Genomic DNA, 16,957 nt, shown 5'->3' with positions numbered 1-16,957 from the left:
CACTGGACATGGAAGTGCTAACAACGATGCCCTGGAGAACGCTCTGGGTTTGACAGCCTTCTTCATCACCCATTGTGTAGGAACAACGCAAACGTCCCTGTGCTCCCAAGGTCACATGCACCAGCCAGGAGAGTAAACTTCTTTGCCCACTGACTTACTGGTAAAATGACCAGATTGTTTCAATTTCTGTCTTAATGGGACCACTGTTGTCCTCCCTGGTGGGAGCACACCTTCCTTGGGAACCCAGATCTCCAAACAATGGAGGTCAAAACTGTGAGTGAGAGGAGCCACTCCCTCTGCCTCTGTTGATTCCAGACCATACATTCTGACCATGATGAGAGCAACAGCCCCATCTGAGTGGTGAGTGGTTCAAAACATAAATTACATTTTGTAAGATGGAGTGTTGTACCCCACCTAGGGCTGTGACTGAATCTTCAGTAGACCCTTCCACCATCCTATTACACCCACCGCTCCTGGGTGTTGGGGTATGTGCTCAGACCAGTGAATTCCAGAGGCACAAGCCCACTGCTCCACTTCTTCTATTGGGAAATGGGTTCAGCTATCGGAAGTAAGGCTGTGCAGAATATCATGAGGGATTCCATAAATCCATGGATTGTGGTGCCGGCGAAGCACTGTGAAAAACTTCGAGCTTCTGCCCCAGGATGTAGGGAGCCAGAAGGTGCACTGTCCTCACCTTCACAATGAATTAGAGTCAGATTAACTTCAAAGTCACAACCTTTTCATAACTCACCAGAGAACTGAGGTCACAGAGTAATCTGAATCTAAGGAGATTCAGAGAAAGAGGAGAAATGCACCTCATTTAATTGCTGGGAACATAATTAGATGAAATCAGTATTTCTTAGATGTCCTAGGTACATATCTCCAGATGGACAGACACACTTACACACTTAATTCCATGGGCTTCTGTATTTACTACTTAGAATAAGGTTCAGATTAGGAGATGGTCTGCTTGGTGGTAAATTCTACTGGGCTGAACTATCAAAAATCGATAATTGTTTTTGACCCATAAAAGGCAATTTCTTATGGTTCAACCTAATACATCACCATATTCTAAATTAATGGCTGTTTTTTAGAAGTTACTAATTGGACAAAAGCTCCAATACTGAATTAGACTAAAATTATTATTTGGAAGTATAAGAGAAAGAAAAGTACATGAAAACAGGTATTTATGACAGAACAATTTTTTTTCTTAATTAATTAAAGGCTTTAAACAAAAAAACATAATTCCACACACTGACATTGACTTGGTAGCATGGAAATACTTCAGCCTGGAGAGGCATGTTTGTTCCTGATGAATTTACATATAACAAATTCTCATGACGTTTGATTCCGAAATATATGTATGAATTGACTTGACATGATTATAAACATATGGGCAATTTAAACACTGGTATTAGTTTACATGAGTCAATTCAAGGTCAGTGACTGGAGAACTATATTAAAAAAAATCTGAGATAAAAAATTCTTTAGGAAGCAACCACGTACCTATGTATGGTTGAAGATCAAGGGTTAAAAATCCACTCTTGATGAATATCATTAAGCAAAGGATGTATAACATCCATCACACATCTGTTCCAAAAACAGCATGTTTCCAAAATTATACATGTCTTTACAAATAAACATTACAGCATTAATAACTATAGAGGAACCAAAAGAATGAGTTCCAAAATGTGCTAATTCTCACAAGGCAACCCTGAGCCACATGTTAAGGCATCCGTTTTAATCTTGGGGCTTTAAGAACATCTTCCTTGTTTTAATTGGTTTTATGTCTCCATTTTCATCTTCTTCATAATTGGCACGGTCTCTTTTTTTGGCAAACTTTTTCCCAATTGTCCCCACCAAGGTCTCATATCTGTTAAGATGATATACAGAACAAGTTTAGTTTCAAATAAAAAAGGTAGGAATCAAGACTTGTCAAGAATATCAAACCAAATACGCAACAAAGAATAAGAAAAATCAAAACTTTGATGAAAAGAAACCATCTGATTTAAAATTTATGAACTTCTCTATGAACGATTAAATTCTTCACTGTTTTTTTTTTCTTGGTTTTGCATTATCCTAAATAAATTGAGATGTATATTTTAGAATATGTATTAGAAGCAGCACTAGAAATAAGCCCTCAATTTGCCAGCCTTTGACAGGTATAAATCCGCCCCAGGCCATGTTAGAAGATGACTAAGCCAAGATGACCTCCTGCTGGGGTATTCCCTTCAAAGGTATGGCAGACCAGTCACCGTGTGGAACGAGTGCACATGTGAGAGCCAGTGAATGCTGGGCTCAGATTATAAAGCTGGTCCAAGGTAACAGTTACCTTCTAGCCATTTCTTCATCTGACACATCGAGCTCCACTGTTTCCTCTTCAACTTCTTCTGCTTTGTTCTTAGCATTCATCTGAAGCATTAATTTCTGAAAAATACAACAATGGGGACTAGCAGGGCTGGAAAAAGCTTGTTAAACGAACTGGTGTCAAACGTATTTGAAGGCAGAGACACAGAAGCCACAGAATCTACACGACTAACCAAAATTTATAAGGGATTCTCTATAATACTTTATTCTACAATATGCTAATAGAAGCCAGCTCTGAATTAAAAAAAATAATAAGACAAAGCTCCACTAGATTAGACTTGCTGTTAATGAGTTTAAATGTATTTTAGATCATAAATTTATTAGTTACTTGTATCTAAAGCAGGCACAGTGCTGACACACTCTAGTGATTGGGGGAAAGAAGAAGTAAACTTTCAGATACCCTTTGAACTTCCCAACTTTGGGCCAAATGGGAGAAACACTACAGTCAAGAGTAATTTTAAATGCAGTTTTTGGTGGTGGTTGGGGAAGGGGAGCAGCAAACTGCTGGAAGAACTGGAAGCCTGGCTCTGGTAGAACTGGGAGACCTTCCTCACCCCTGAACACGCGGGCGGATAACGCACTGACTGCCACATGATGTCCACGTGTCATGGGTCTCTCCTTCATTTCTTTTTCTCACGTTAACCTTTTCTTGATAGTTATCCTCTGACAGACTTAAAAAAAAAAAGTACACTACCTTCTTTATCACTAGAAACACATAGATATTAAAAAATGTGTTCTAAGTTTACCCTGCTTATAATAAAGTAAGTACTCTCAAGTTGGTATCATTCTTTTTATAACCAGGTACCTTGAACTTTTCTCACAATTTATGACAGCTCAGATCTGGAAGCCAAACAGTTCAAAACCTTTTCCCAGAGAGAATATATTCAGTGTTACAGAGTGCCAGTAATGAAAGTCATTTTCTAATAACTTCCCACATCAAATCTGGAGGGCCAGATCAACTCCTTTTCCCACTGTATCAGACATACTTTGGAGTCCTTGCCCGCCCAATACCCTAGTCTCTGGGTATCATCCATTCATAATCTTTGCTATCTTTTTTTCCCTTTTACCCCATTGTCCTCTTTGTCTTCCTAATCTAAAGCTTTAAGCAGGCCCAAACAAGGAAATATATTAAAAACGAACACTTTGTGTTGATTCTGTGTAAAGTAAAATTAACACCTTAATGATCATATCCCCTCAAAAAAGGAAAAAAAAGAAAATCAACCTACAATCTTTAAATAAACCCTGGCATTTAGTTTGGTTAACTGTGGTTCCTATAAGCATCCTGAGAGAACTGGTTTTCAACCAGGTTATGATTTTGCTTGCCAAGGGACCTCTGGCAATGTCTGGACACATTTTTGGGGCCCACAGCTGGGGTGTATATATGTATCTAGTGGATAGAGGGCAGAAGCTAGGGACGCTGCTCAACATCCTACAGTGCACAGGAAAGCCCCCACCATAAAGAATAACCTGGCCCCAAACGTCAAGAGTGCCAGGGCTAAGAAACCGTGGCTTCAAGTGACAGTTACAAAACGAAAGCTTTATACCACAAACCTCCATGTGGTTGGTCAAGTACCTGACAGGATGGCTTTCAATATATAAGCCAGAGTTCTAATAATTACTTGTTAAACGAAGGTTTGTGCTTCTCTACAAACCCGAGGCAGGAAAATTAAAATGAACATCTCAGTTATAAGCTGAATATTTCGTTTCCAGACAAACTTTCCAAAGATTCATTTAAAAATCTATTTACAAGCTTGGATTAAAACCTGTCCATTAAAAAGTCAAATTACTCAAATTTTAAGTAACATTTTTTCCACTAGAAAAGATACATTTATAGATGTCAGAAAATAATTTTTTGTAATAGCATCATATGAATAAAATCCTGACATTCCTGCAAAAGAACTGAGGTAAAATTCTAACACTTAACAGTGGCACTGTCCAGGACTGTACACTGCTATATTAAATTATCTACTCAATTCTATCATAAGACTAGACTGCAATGCCTATAATTTCTTTAAATAGCTATGGCAATATTTCAAGCTTGTTATTTTCTATATAATGAGGAGAAATGGTATCTGGTGGAGAAAAACCTAAACCCAATTATTAGCAGAAAGAATTCAATTGCAAAAATCTTAAATGTGAAGCAATTATATTTAATACCTCAACCTCAGGATTAAATCCTCTGAATGACATTCTTCCATAGAGAAGATCTTCACATAACAAGAAACTCTGCTCTTCTATTATGAAACTCCTAGACGAGAAAATAAACCTGTATTAATACCATGACTACTTATAACAAAGCACAGCAAATAAAAGTCAAGATTTCCAATGAAAAATAGATCTTATGGTTCTCAGCGGAATCAAGTAAAAATACAGTAATATTACTAACCTAGGATTAGAAACAAAAACTGATTAATTTGGTCAACAAAAGCATTAGGAGGCAAGAGCAGCAGGGCACCTGAGTTTTCCAAAAGTGAAGCAAAGGTTCCTTGACATTTATACCCCCCACCAAGTTTTTATTAAATCTGCAGAAATTAGTGTCCTAGGTGGCTTTAAAAGAGTGTTTTACTTGGAGCTCTTCGCTATAAATAACAACTGGCCCTGGATGACTTCAGCAGAGAAGTAATTTATTATAAGGATACTGGTATCTCACAGAATCAATGGGAGAGCTGGGTGAGCAGAACTGGAGAATGGGCAGAAACAGGGTAGCTAGGTGGTTGACTCCAAACCACACTCATGCTACAAAACCACCCTGGTAAAAATGACACTGCTGCTGAGAGGGCATCCAGGAGGCACTGTTGCCCTGGAAATGTGATGCAAGTGTGAATGTTTCAGTCTCCAAAAGGGATTCTCCCGTGAGTCACCAGTTTATGACCCCAATTCCAGGTAAGCATATCCGACTACAGCCCGGCAATCAACCATAAAGCAAGCCAGGAAAGCAAATACTTAGCCTTTATGGCAGATTGTTCCTTGTCAAGCAATCTTGCCCTGCTTCTTGTCAAGATACGCTCATTCATTCACTCACTCCGCAAACACTTGTTAAACCAAACTGTGTGCCAGGTACTGTTCTAGAGCTGGGGAGACAGCCATTACTGAGAGGCTCTGCTCTCATGGAGGGTATATTCTAGAGGGGGGCCAGATAATAAATAACAGACTTATACAATGGATAAACATGAAGAAGGTTATTCCACTCCTGGCCACAATGGAGCAACTGGTACCAAACCAGGCCTCCGACTGTAACCAATGAATTTAGGCACATGTTCTCCTGAATTTTTTATTCAGCCTCTTCCATAAACTAGGGATTCCCTTTCAACTGGCCAATCTTGTTTCTTGTAAAGTACAGGTGATAAAACATCACCAATGTCCCCAGTAAATCATCTCCCTCAGGAAAGCACCATACATATGCATTTAAGCATTCACTTAAGTCAAGAGGTGGACCCAAAGGCCAGGAAAGGATTCATAGTAGGGCCACTGGCCCCTCAGAGGGTTTTCCCATGGGTTTCTATTGGCCCAAGAACTGTAACAATAATATAAAAAGGAGCATAAGTGCTTTGTTATCTACAGCATAGTTTCAATGATGAGCGACACTAATTCAGTTAGCAAATAAGGGAAATATTCATCTATTTTTGCAGATGAGAAACTACTGCTCAGAAAAAAATAAACAAACTTGCCTAAAGCCACAAATAATATGCACGGCAAAACAGGGCAAAAACTCACTGCTGAGAAACAATTCTCTATGGGTCGCTCTTATTTTAGCACACCTTGTGAGTGAGGCGCTAAATGCCCTTTTGTTCCGAAGTATCTTTTTAAGGATATATGCACAGTGAACAGCTTGGAAAGGCAGAGCTTTGCCTTCATTCTTCCTCTGGAGCAAAGCGCAGACTTGCTTAATGCCCAGTATAATAAAGATAATGCCTCCCTTGGAGCCAAGGGCAAGTCTGTCTGCAGTCTAGTATCAAAGACTCAGGTTTCCCTAAGCTCAGGACTTTGCTGTGATGCAAACCTACTGTGGGTGCCACATCCTCCTCCCTGGGATTAGGGGAAATGATGCCAATGTGATGCTCATGCTGCCTGCTGTACTGTGAGTAATAAAGTCCTCTGTCTCTGACTCAGGAATCTCGTACCTTCCACCAGTATCCATGAAACTGTGGCAGGCTAACTTGTCAGTTTGTTAAGTAGGGTCAATCTCAGACCTCACAGTTCTTGAAGTTCACCAGGCCACAATGCACAAGCACGAGAAGCACAGGAGGCAAAAATACTTTTTAAACAACATCTTATGGCAAAGGAGTAATTAAAATGGCTATACTCACATCCTCTCTACCAGGGCACATCCTTTGCAGAAAAACCATATAGCCACAACACAGCAAAATCTTGGATCTGGTAAATTCTATTCCTAGAAATTTACACCAAGTATTTTATGTCAGGTTCCCTGGAAACAGACTCTGAGACAGAGCTACGTGCAGAAGTTTTACTGGTGAGTGCTGCGTGGCAGATGCCCCTCTATGGAAACGAAGACCGCAAGGCTGGGCTGAGGGAGAAGCTAACTTGCAACGTGGCTATGCCAAGACCTCACCCCCTACCAGGAACTCTAGGAAGCCCTGCAGTTGTTCCAAGCTGAGACAAAGAAGCCAGATCCTCAGCCCCCTACATATCCTGGTCACTGGCTAGGGGTGTCCTATAAGGGGAGGTATGAACACTGAACGGCCCTCACAGTCACTGACTTATAGCCCAGTGCAGCTGAATGGCAACCTCTAGACTCCCAGAGCATATACACCATGGACTCTCCAGTGTCACAGATAGCAGTAACCCTCTGGAATAACTCAGATGACAATACCAAGTAAAGATTCACAGACACAAATGAGCAAAAAGAGTGGGTGAATTTCATAATATTCAAGTATAAGGAAACACATATACTGCTAATATTTCTTGTGCTTTATGCCGCGCACTGTGGTCACTGCTTCACATACATTATCTCATTTACTTCTCATAATGTAAGTGACAGATACTGTTATCACACCCAATATACAAATGACAGAAGACAGGTTCAATAACTTGTCCAAGATCCCAAGTAAGCAAGTAGCATAGGTGGGCAGCAAACCCAGGTCTGCCTGTCTCCAGAGCCCATGCACTTAATTAACCAATCCATTCTACTGTCTCCTTATTTGGGGTGTTAAAACACACACACCCCAGGGACATACCATCCATTGACCCCTCCAGATCTACTCCCCACTCTCCCCACCCCCCCACCATCAATGCCTTGGGAGGCTGATCTGAATGTAATACATGGAAGGGCTCCTTTGCTGTCTGGAACGGCTGGCTCCCTTCCTATGGGATTACTTGGGCTGGCCGTGCCCTCAAGTAAAGGTAGCAGCTCTTGTAAGATGCTCTCTCCACACAGCCTGCCTTTAGATTCAGTAACCATTCCCTCCCCTTGATCCTCCAGGCCTGGAGTGGAAATTATTTCTACTATACAAGCCACCAAGGTGCTGCACTGTCCACAGCGGCTTCCCTACACCTGCTCACACTTTGGTGGTCTCTGTTATACGCTCCTCAAATTACCCAATTTGACAGTGTCATCTCTTCCTGCCAACATCCTAAACTGATAATTCGTTCCTATACATAAATAGGACACTGAATGAGGGCAAAAGGTTATTATTTACTGCTATGGCCTGAATGTTTGTGTGCCCCCCACCCCCAAATTCGTATGTTAAAATCCTAACCCTCAAAGATGAGGGTACTAGGAGGTGAGGCCTTTGGAAAGTGCATAAGTCATGAGTGTGGGGTTTCATGAAGGGGTTTAGGGCCTTAGGAAAGAGACCCCACAGAGATCCCTAGCCACTTCCACCAGGTGAGGACACAGCAAGAAGGCGCTGGCTATGAACCAGGAAGAGGGCCATCATTAAAACATGACCATGCTGATATCTTGATCTTAAAATTCCAGCCTCCAGAACTGTGAGAAATAAATTTCTGTTGTTCATGAGCTTCCCAGTCTGTGGTATTTTGTTATAGTACCTGAACAGACTGAGACACCTACCTCCCTAGGAAAGGAATCTAGAGGTCATTTTTCTGGGACTAATATGCTGTGTTGGGGGAAAAAAAAACAATACTGAAAACAGGATACAAACTGTCTTGCTTTTCAATAAAAGTAAGTAACAAAACATGTGGCAAAACTTTGAGCAAGTTTAGCCAAGGCATAAAATTAAATTATAGCTCCTTACCAGTAATGGTCCCTTCCTACCAACCCCTGCTCCCAAATCCATACCATCTTCAGCATCATCTTCTCCTTCCTCACTAACATCTTGCTTCCTCTGAGAAGCAAGAGAAAAGCAAGTTGAGAAGCAAGCAGAGAAAACAAAGTACCTTCCTTCCATCCCTCCTGGTGGGACGTACTTTCTACCTTTAGAGAAGGATGTCTAACCTTCCAGAAAAGATTCAGAAAAAGTCTGCCAAATGAACCATGAAAAACAATGTGTTAAAAAGAAAAAAATAAATTATAAGGTATGGAAAGGAAAGACATAAATGGGCCTGGAGACAATCAGCAGCATCTTCAGTCATTTGACAAAATTTAAATAAAACTGCCATACCACAGAGGTTACCAAGGTAAGAAAAGCATCAAGGAGAAATGATAAATAGCTTCCAGAAGAATTCAGAAGAATTAATTGATGATGTGACCCGTCACTCCTTCATTCAAAATTTATCATGCATCAACCAAGCTTAGAGGTGGAAGAGAAATGATCTAGTGTGTTATCCAGCTTCAGTAACGACTAGCTGGTGACCCTGGCCTAGTTACCCTCCCTTAAGCTTCAGTTTCATCAACTATAAAATGGATGGAATGATAGTAGCCAGCTCTCAAGTTTGCTATGAGGATTAAATAATTAAGAGATGTAAAGTGCTTAGCCCAGTTCCTAGAACACACTATAGACTCAATTCATCTTAGCTAAGATGACTGGTATTAATAGCAAAAATTTTAAAAAAAGAAAATAAACAAAACATTCTTGACCTGCCTTTACAAAGCTCAGCCTAATGGAGAACTCTGTTACTGAAACAAAACTGGAGAGGCTTGAAGAACACATCTAATGTTCAGAACTTAATATGATACAGAGCACGTTACTGATTCTCATAAAAGGTCTCCAGTTATTACCAGAGACATACAGGCTGGATTCCTTTATTCAATGTAAAAAAAAGAACGATGTTTGTTATAAATGACGGCCGAGGACCAATAAAAATGTATAAATCAAACTAGAACTCTTATAGACTTAATAATTAAAAAAAAATTTGCAAGGCTAGTTCAAGAAACTGAATAGATACTATTTCATGGGTTTTATGTCATGCAATGATCAATCGCATTTAAAGGGATTTCCCTTTGAATGTCCAAAGTGTCATAAAAAACCTACTCTTTCTCTTTAAGCTCGGGCAAATCCAAGTACCAGTGCTCTTCACTAATGATTTTCTTTTCTTCCTCTTCTAGTTGTTTCTTGGTTTCTGAGTCCAGTCCCCTTTGCATGAACTGTCAAAACGAAACAAAATCAGTGTCAGCAACTATTTTTCCCAACTTCCAGTTGAGGAAAACTCAACCTGCCCTCCCTCATTTCTCTGGGAATCCCGTCTCGTGGGTGGGGGTGGGGTGACCAAGCAGCTTAGCCCTGCCCTTGATGACATCACTTCAGGAGGGAGCCTGCGAGAGCACAGAAAAAGCAACATGTGTACTTCCTTTAGAAGACTTTAAAAGAGCTTTACCACATTTTAGTTTTTCTGATTTAATGAAACAGGCAAAAAACCCCAACTGTATTCAGTAAGTATCACGTTAAATATTTCAGTTTTACATAATAGCCAGTGAGCAAGGGCTAAGACAAAAGACTGATCCACAGAGCAGGACAGGCAGCTTGAGACAGAAAGTGAGGGGGGCACAAAGGAGAGGATGCTCAGTACTATCTGAATGTCTCTCTGACCTGGGAAGCCCATCGGCCTTCGCACCTGCTGACCTGGATTCGTAATGCCCTTCTCAAGTCCTTCCACCTGGCCAACTTCTAGCCCTTCTGACATAGGTAAAGCTACTCCAACTCTGTAAAATTGTCCCTGACAGCTGCAGGCGAAATCAGCATCTCTTTCCTAGAAGCTTCCCATGGCAGCTTCAACTAGTCTCAGGACATTTTAATTTCTTGAGTATCTGTTTTTTCTGAAGACCTTCAGGGCAGGGACTGTGTTTGGATCATCTCCGTCAGTACCAGCACGACGAATGATGCATTGTAAGGGCTCTGTGAACACAGATGGCAGCAAAGCTGTATCTGTAACCCCGCTGCTCTTCACTTACATCTATCCTCTGAAACGCTCAACTCTATGGCTGCCCTTTACTCTAAAATCTGCAGAAACTCAACTCAAAACAGGCCAGTCCTGCTGTTAGTCTCTTCCTAGCACAAACAATAGCTATATTTCCTCAGGAGACAGATGAACAAACCAAGAAGTTAACTGCAGCAAAATGATAAAGTATCAATACGGGAAAAAATAAATTCAGAAAACATCCAGGAGCATCCCAGAAGTTAGGTCTAGGGTTCCACTGGTTTCCATTAATCCCCATTTATTTCCCTTATCCAGGCTCCATATTACTTTCCCCTCTACTCCAGCACTTCCAAAAACACAAGCATTTTTAGGCATAAGGGCTTTACCAATGGCTACAAAAAGAAATGAAAAAACTTGAAAAATGTTCACAAATAAAATACAGTGATAACATCAAGTTCTGATGATGATGTAGAGAAACTGGATCACTCCTACACTGCTGGAGGGAAAGTAAAATGGTATAACCTCTGTGGAAAATAGCTTGACAATTTCTTACACAAGTAAACATACACTTACCATAGAACCCAGCAACTGTCCTCTTGGGCATTTATCCCAGGGAATGAAAACTTACATTCACTCAAAAAGTTATACAAGAATATTCACAGCAGCTCTATATGCAATAGTCCCAAACTGGAAAGAACCAAAATACTCTTCAAGAGGTGAATGGTTAAGTATATGGTACGTCCATAGCATAGAATATTACTCACCAATAAAAAGGAACTACTGATTGACTCAATAACCTAGAAGGATCTCAAGTGAATTACGCTGAGTGAAAAAAGTCAATCTCAAAAGGTTACACATTGTAATGATTACATTTCTACAACATCTTTGAAGTAACACAATTATAGGAATGGGAACAGATCCGTGGTTGTCAGAGGTTAGGCATGATAGAAGGGAGTGGGCGTGGCTACAAAGGGGTCGGTCAAGGGAACTTGGTGGTGACGGAACAATTCTGTATCCTGAATGTGGTAATGGTTACATGAATCTACACATGATAAACACTCTCACATACACCTGCCCCCACACACGAAGGAGTGCAGGTAAAACAGTGAAATCTGAGCAGGCTCTGTGGATTGTACCACTGTCCATTTCCTGGCTTTGCACTGTACTCTAGCAATATAAGACAGGGAGGTGAAGTGGGCACGGCATCTCTCTACATTTTTTGCAACTTCTTGTGAATCTATCATTATTTTAAATAAACATAAAAGAAATGTTTGCAATCTATCTGAAGTGTTTTGTGGTCCTCATCCTTTCACCTCTGTGTCTATAGCCTCACCACAGGAAAGAAGAACTGGCAATTTCTGTAATGCATACCCTGTACTTCCCACTCCTTCTGCCTCTGCTACTCAACATCATGCTTCAATTTTCTGCCTGGCAAAATATTCCTCTGGGAAGGCCCAGAGCATGTGTCCTTTGGGCCTTCCCTGACTTTTTTGGCCAAGCTCTTCTCAGGTCTGTTCCCATAAAAGAATACCTTTCCCTACTTCTAAGACAGCCTTATGAACACTGGCTCATTATGCTTTTTCTGCGCCTCCCAAAAGACTAAGATTATGAAGAGTAGACCATGTCTTTTGTTCATCTTGTATTACTGGTACTCAGGCATAACTTGGTACCTGAGAAGAACTCAATAAATTTTCTCTGAACGTGAGTCTAGACTTGTCTTATTTTTCCAGACTCCCTTTCTTGGATGGTTCTCTTTAAACCTAGATGCCTCATTTCATCACTTATACTCTTGGTGGCGAAACTCACCAATCCTGCCCAACTGCCCTTTTACCTCCTAATTTTAGTCAGGTAGATATTATTTATGGTATACAAAATACACAAACACACACACACAAACATTCTGTACACATGGAAAGGACAGATCATCCTGTGAATATGAATCAAGCAACTCCCCAATTCTCCTGACTCTACAGCATCTAAGAACATACTCTAAAGATAGTGATTTAACTTTACTCACAACTGACGGCCTAGGGCAGGTCTCACAAACTAGTACAGTCCTTAGGCTGGATGTATATTGTTGTGAATAAAGCTTTACTAGAACAAGGTCATATTCATTTGGTTCTGAGCCACAATGGAAGAGCTGAGTAGTTGTAACAGTGGCCGTTTGGCCCACAAGACTAAAGTCTCTTTACAGAAAAAAATTCACTAATTTCTGTCTTAAGAGTCCAAAAGAGCTAAAATCACAAGTAAGTACCCTCTCTACAACCATTCCATCATACTGACAGACCTTCCACCTACCTCCTTTACTTTCTACTTCTGGTCAGGATCACCCTCCAGCCCCCAGTAGCTGACCAAGACAGAGGAAGTCGAGTACACTAGAAAACAAATGAGTCAATATTAAATCCTCAGCCCTCTCATTCCTACTCTACAGTTAGCTCTGGCTGAACAGCTACGCTAGATAAGGAAACCTAATGCAGCTGCTCCATTGCTTCTCAAAGGATACCCCACTCTATCTGTATATATTGTGTCTCCTGCTATCCTGCCAGTAAGTTCTTTCTCATCAATGGCTGAAGTTGCTAACCCACATAGAGACCCTGGGTAATTTTTTTCTCTTTCCTTTGCTTCCAATGTCCAGTTGTGTCTTCCCCAATCACTCAAGTAGGGGTGGATAATTTTTTTAAGTTAACTTCTTCCTTCCTAATTCCAGAGTCAGATAGTTGGTCTGAGCCCTAATTACCCAGCACATCTTCACTTGACTTATTCCAAGAGCTAAAACAACTGCTAAAATCTTTTCAGTGTCTGCTTTGCCAATCCACTTCTCTGAAGCTTACATGTTACAAACCATAAGCAAAAACAAAAACTCTGTTCAGTAAAGATTCAAATTTTGCTAATATGCTTGAAAGAAGTACTTTAGAAATGATAAATAATGCTATGATTTACCCTGCACCCTCACTCTCCCTATTCATCCCGAGTTACACCCTAGCTCAACTCCACTCATGTCTTGCACATGCAACGTTTACTCTCCAGTCTTTCAAAACGTTATTCATGCCTTGCTTCCTTTCACTGGAAATTCCATTATTCTGTAAACATGACAGCTAACAGTCTGCATCTATGAGCGGTGTTCAGCGACAAGCAGTACAGATAGTAATTAAGAGCAAGGGCTTTGAAGCCAAACTGACTGAGTTTAAGTCCTGCCAATACTCTTTATTAGCTGTGTAACTTTGGGCAAGTTACCTACTTCTTGTTTCAGGTGCCTCAGCTGTAAGAGAGGGATAATAATCGTGCCCACCTCAAAAGGTTATTACGTGGATTTCACACGTTATAATATGCAAAGCACTGAATGTCTACCACATAGCATGTTTGCCACTACTATTAAGTTTTAAGGTTTGGGTCTTTCTCTTGTTTTAATTCCTGTATTAATTTCATACACCCTTGTCTTCCCCCACACAACTCCGAAATTATTTGGTTAAACTGATTCAAATTCAAATCTGAAAATCACTTTTCTTTCAAGTTGGGTGACATAATTCACTTTCACCTCAACTCTTAAAATTCTCTCCATTCCCACCATCACCTGAAACCCCTCACCCAGATCATCAGTTCTAGCTGGTCGTTTAGGACTGCAGTTTGGTCCCTTGTCGGGTCTTTCTTTCACCAATGTATTCTCCACTGGGCAGTTAAAGTAACGGTGAAAAGTAAAAAGCACAGCTAATGATACTTTCCCCGGTGCTCAACTGCTTCCCAATGCTCACAAGATAAAGAAAAAAATCCTTAACCTGGCCTAAAATTCCTTGCATCTTGTGATTACTGTCTCCTTTTCCAGGCCCATTTCTTGCTACTTGCTTTCCAGACATACTGAATGACCTCTAGTTCTTGGAAATAACGGATTTGGGGGGTTTTACCTCTCAGCGAGTTCTGAACTCGCTTTCCCCACAGTCTATGCCGCTATGCACCCAACCCTCCCTCCTACCCTCCAGTCTCTACTAGACGCCACTTTCCTCAGAAGCCCAAGTTCCAGGGGCTTCCGGCGACTCTAGCATCACTGCACTTAGTACACTGCATTCTAATTGCCTGCTTAGGCGTCTCTCCTATCCGGCCGCGGGCTTTAAAAGAGAATCCGACGGATTTCTAATCCGGTTCCCAGTGCCTAACGCAGAGCAGGCGCTAAGTGAATGAATGACCGCGAGAGCTGGAGGTCCTCCGGGGCCTCTCGAATGCCCCCATACGCCCGCCGCCTCGGCTCTAACCACGTCTGGAAGACCGGGTACTCCCGCCGCCCGACCCGCATCCCTCGCGTCCCCGCACCTTCATGCGCAGCAGGTTCTTGGACAACTTACTTTTCCGCTCGGCCGCCATACTGATCACCCCAGCCGCCGCGCTCCGCCACTAGGTCCGCCGCGCCTGCGCAGTGCTGCGTGCGCGTCGGCGCCTTCTACGTACATCACGTCGTCCCGCCCCGTGGCTCCGCCCCCGTGTCTCGCGCTTCGGCTTGGCCCGCGCTTTTCGCGCGTCGCCTCCGGGAGCGCTCGCCTAGTGAAGAAGCTCAGGGGAGAGGCGCGGCCGCCAAAGCAGGAGTGAGAGTGACTTGACGCCGGGAGGGAGACCCCCAAAGAGGCCTCAGCCGCAGAAGGCCGGAGTCCTGGCCGCTGTCGGCCTTCCCCGAGGGCTTCGACCGGGCCCCTCAGGCCGCGCACCGGCTGAGCGCCGCCCGCCTCACGGACCCCGTCCTGCCTCGCCGACCCAGTCGCCCTGGTGAGACCTTTGAGATAGTTGCCACACCAGCCGTCGCCCCCCCACCCCCCGACCGTTTCTTTCACGTGTTTCTGACGTGGCTGGCGGGCTTTTTATGTTCTGCATCACTTTACGTGTCATAAGTTCATTTTATATTCTCGATAACCCTATGGGGCGGTCATTATCCCCTTGTTACAGTTGAGTAAACTGAGGTACAGGCAGGTTCCAGAACTTAGCCCAAAGCCAGAGGGAGGGAGGGAGGTGGGGGATGCACCCAGGCGGCCTGGCCGCAGAATGGCCCTTACAAACAGTGTTAAATCCACCTGTTAAGTGGTGTGTGCGTCTCTGAACCTAAATGATCTGTGAACGAGGAAGAATAGGAAGAGGTAGATGTCAAAGACATACGAGCATGAGAACATGACCTTGTTTTAATCCGAGGAATTACAAGAACGTTGCCAAGATGATACTTCTAATGCTCCGTGTACCACCGAAAGACAGTTGTCACACCGTTCACAGCTGCCACACTTTGGAAAACACCCAACCTAATAGTTTTTCAGCTGATAGCGTGCACTGTATGCCGAATTCTTATGCTGGGTATCCCACGTGTATTATTTTATTTAATCCTCATAAGAACTCTGAAGAAGGTATTTGTTTGGGAACCTGAGGCCCAGAGAGGTTAAGGGACTTACCAGAGTTTACACAGCTAGTAAGTGTTAGAGCTGAGGTTGACCAGAGAGCTGACACATGAATAAAACATGGCCATGCCCTGGCAGGTTTTCTCAGAAAGTCATGATAATGTGGTAAGTGGTTATAGAAACTTACTCATTCGCATGTGCATGTGAAACGCTGGGCTAATCTCTGAGCTACACTAGCGCGTAAAAACACATGACCTCCCTTTCCTGGAGCTGACATTCTGGTGAGTGCCATGGCAGAAAGAAAATGATGATGTGATAGAGTGACTTTTAGGGTTACATTAGATAAGGTGATCTGGGATGGCTCTTGTCAGATGATATTGCCAAGGCTTGAAAGCTGAGAAAAACCTGTTGGATGAAGGGTTGGAGGTAGAGTGTACTAAGAAGAGGGAATAGCAACTGTAAAGGTCCTGAAATGAGAACGAGATGAGTTGTCATAGAATTTACCAAGTGGGAACAACAGAGGTGATCCCATGTTATGGGTTGAATTGTGTCCCTCCAAAATTCATCAGAATTTTGTTTCAGAATGTGGCTGTATTTGGAAACAGGACCTGTAAAGAGGTGATTAAGTTAAAGTGAGGCCCTTAGAGTGGGTCCCAATCTAATCTGACTGGCGTCCTTATAAGAAGAAATTTGAACACACAGGGAGATACCAGGAATGCACATGCACAGGGGAAAGACACAGTGAGAAGGTGGACATTTGAAAGCCAAGGAGAGAGGCCTCAGAAGAAACCAAACCTGCCTGTGTCTTCATCTTGAACTTCCAGCCTCCAGAACTGTGAGAAAATAAAGTTTTGTGGTTTAAGCCACCTGGTCATACTGTTTGGTTATGGGAGCCCTAGCAAACTAATATGACACAAAATTAGGTATTGATTACAATTATAATAAGAGCCCTA

General features: G+C 42.2%; 1 protein-coding gene and 1 long non-coding RNA gene across 4 annotated transcripts in view; one reads left to right on the top strand and one right to left on the bottom strand.

Moving 5' to 3' along the window:
- Window positions 1–1,124: 1,124 nt before the first annotated feature.
- On the bottom strand, window positions 1,125–15,029 carry LOC309622020 (M-phase phosphoprotein 6-like). Of its 3 annotated transcripts, none has more exons than XM_082409237.1 (6): window positions 14,944–15,029; window positions 9,759–9,871; window positions 8,583–8,672; window positions 4,525–4,615; window positions 2,333–2,427; window positions 1,125–1,873 (listed from the first exon to the last, which is right to left on the bottom strand). In XM_082409237.1, exons 1-6 carry the CDS (start codon window positions 14,992–14,994, stop codon window positions 1,741–1,743), a joined length of 573 nt encoding a protein of 190 aa, XP_082265363.1. In that variant the 5' UTR covers window positions 14,995–15,029; the 3' UTR covers window positions 1,125–1,740. The 3 variants fall into 3 exon arrangements, with proteins under 3 accessions (XP_082265363.1, XP_082265364.1, XP_082265365.1); XM_082409239.1 differs by lacking the exon at window positions 8,583–8,672 and adding an exon at window positions 12,940–13,016 and having other exon boundaries at window positions 1,171–1,873; window positions 14,944–14,982; XM_082409238.1 differs by lacking the exon at window positions 8,583–8,672.
- Window positions 15,030–15,111: 82 nt separating this feature from the next.
- Window positions 15,112–16,957, top strand: part of LOC309622021 — a 40,650-nt gene continuing 38,804 nt past the window's right edge. Inside the window, exon 1 of the long non-coding RNA XR_014240435.1 lies at window positions 15,112–15,390. This is a non-coding gene — a long non-coding RNA (uncharacterized lncRNA). The remainder of the gene's footprint in view (window positions 15,391–16,957) is intronic.

This window comes from Balaenoptera borealis (genome assembly GCF_965194805.1).
Source record: "Balaenoptera borealis genome assembly, contig: HAP1_SCAFFOLD_1414, whole genome shotgun sequence".
Taxonomy (NCBI): Eukaryota; Metazoa; Chordata; class Mammalia; order Artiodactyla; family Balaenopteridae; genus Balaenoptera; species Balaenoptera borealis.
This window is presented reverse-complemented; position numbering and strand designations above follow the sequence as displayed.

What these genes read in the sequence shown, in the direction of transcription:
- LOC309622020 (XM_082409237.1), bottom strand. Translation starts at nt 14,994, where the DNA reads ATGGCGGCCGAGCGGAAAAGTAAGTTGTCCAAGAACCTGCTGCGCATG. An exon ending in AGAACCTGCTGCGCATGAAG is followed by an intron (nt 9,872 to 14,943) that starts GTGCGGGGACGC and finishes TCGTTTTGACAG; the next exon opens with TTCATGCAAAGGGGACTGGA. An exon ending in GATGAAGAAATGGCTAGAAG is followed by an intron (nt 1,874 to 2,332) that starts GTAACTGTTACC and finishes TCATCTTAACAG; the next exon opens with ATATGAGACCTTGGTGGGGA.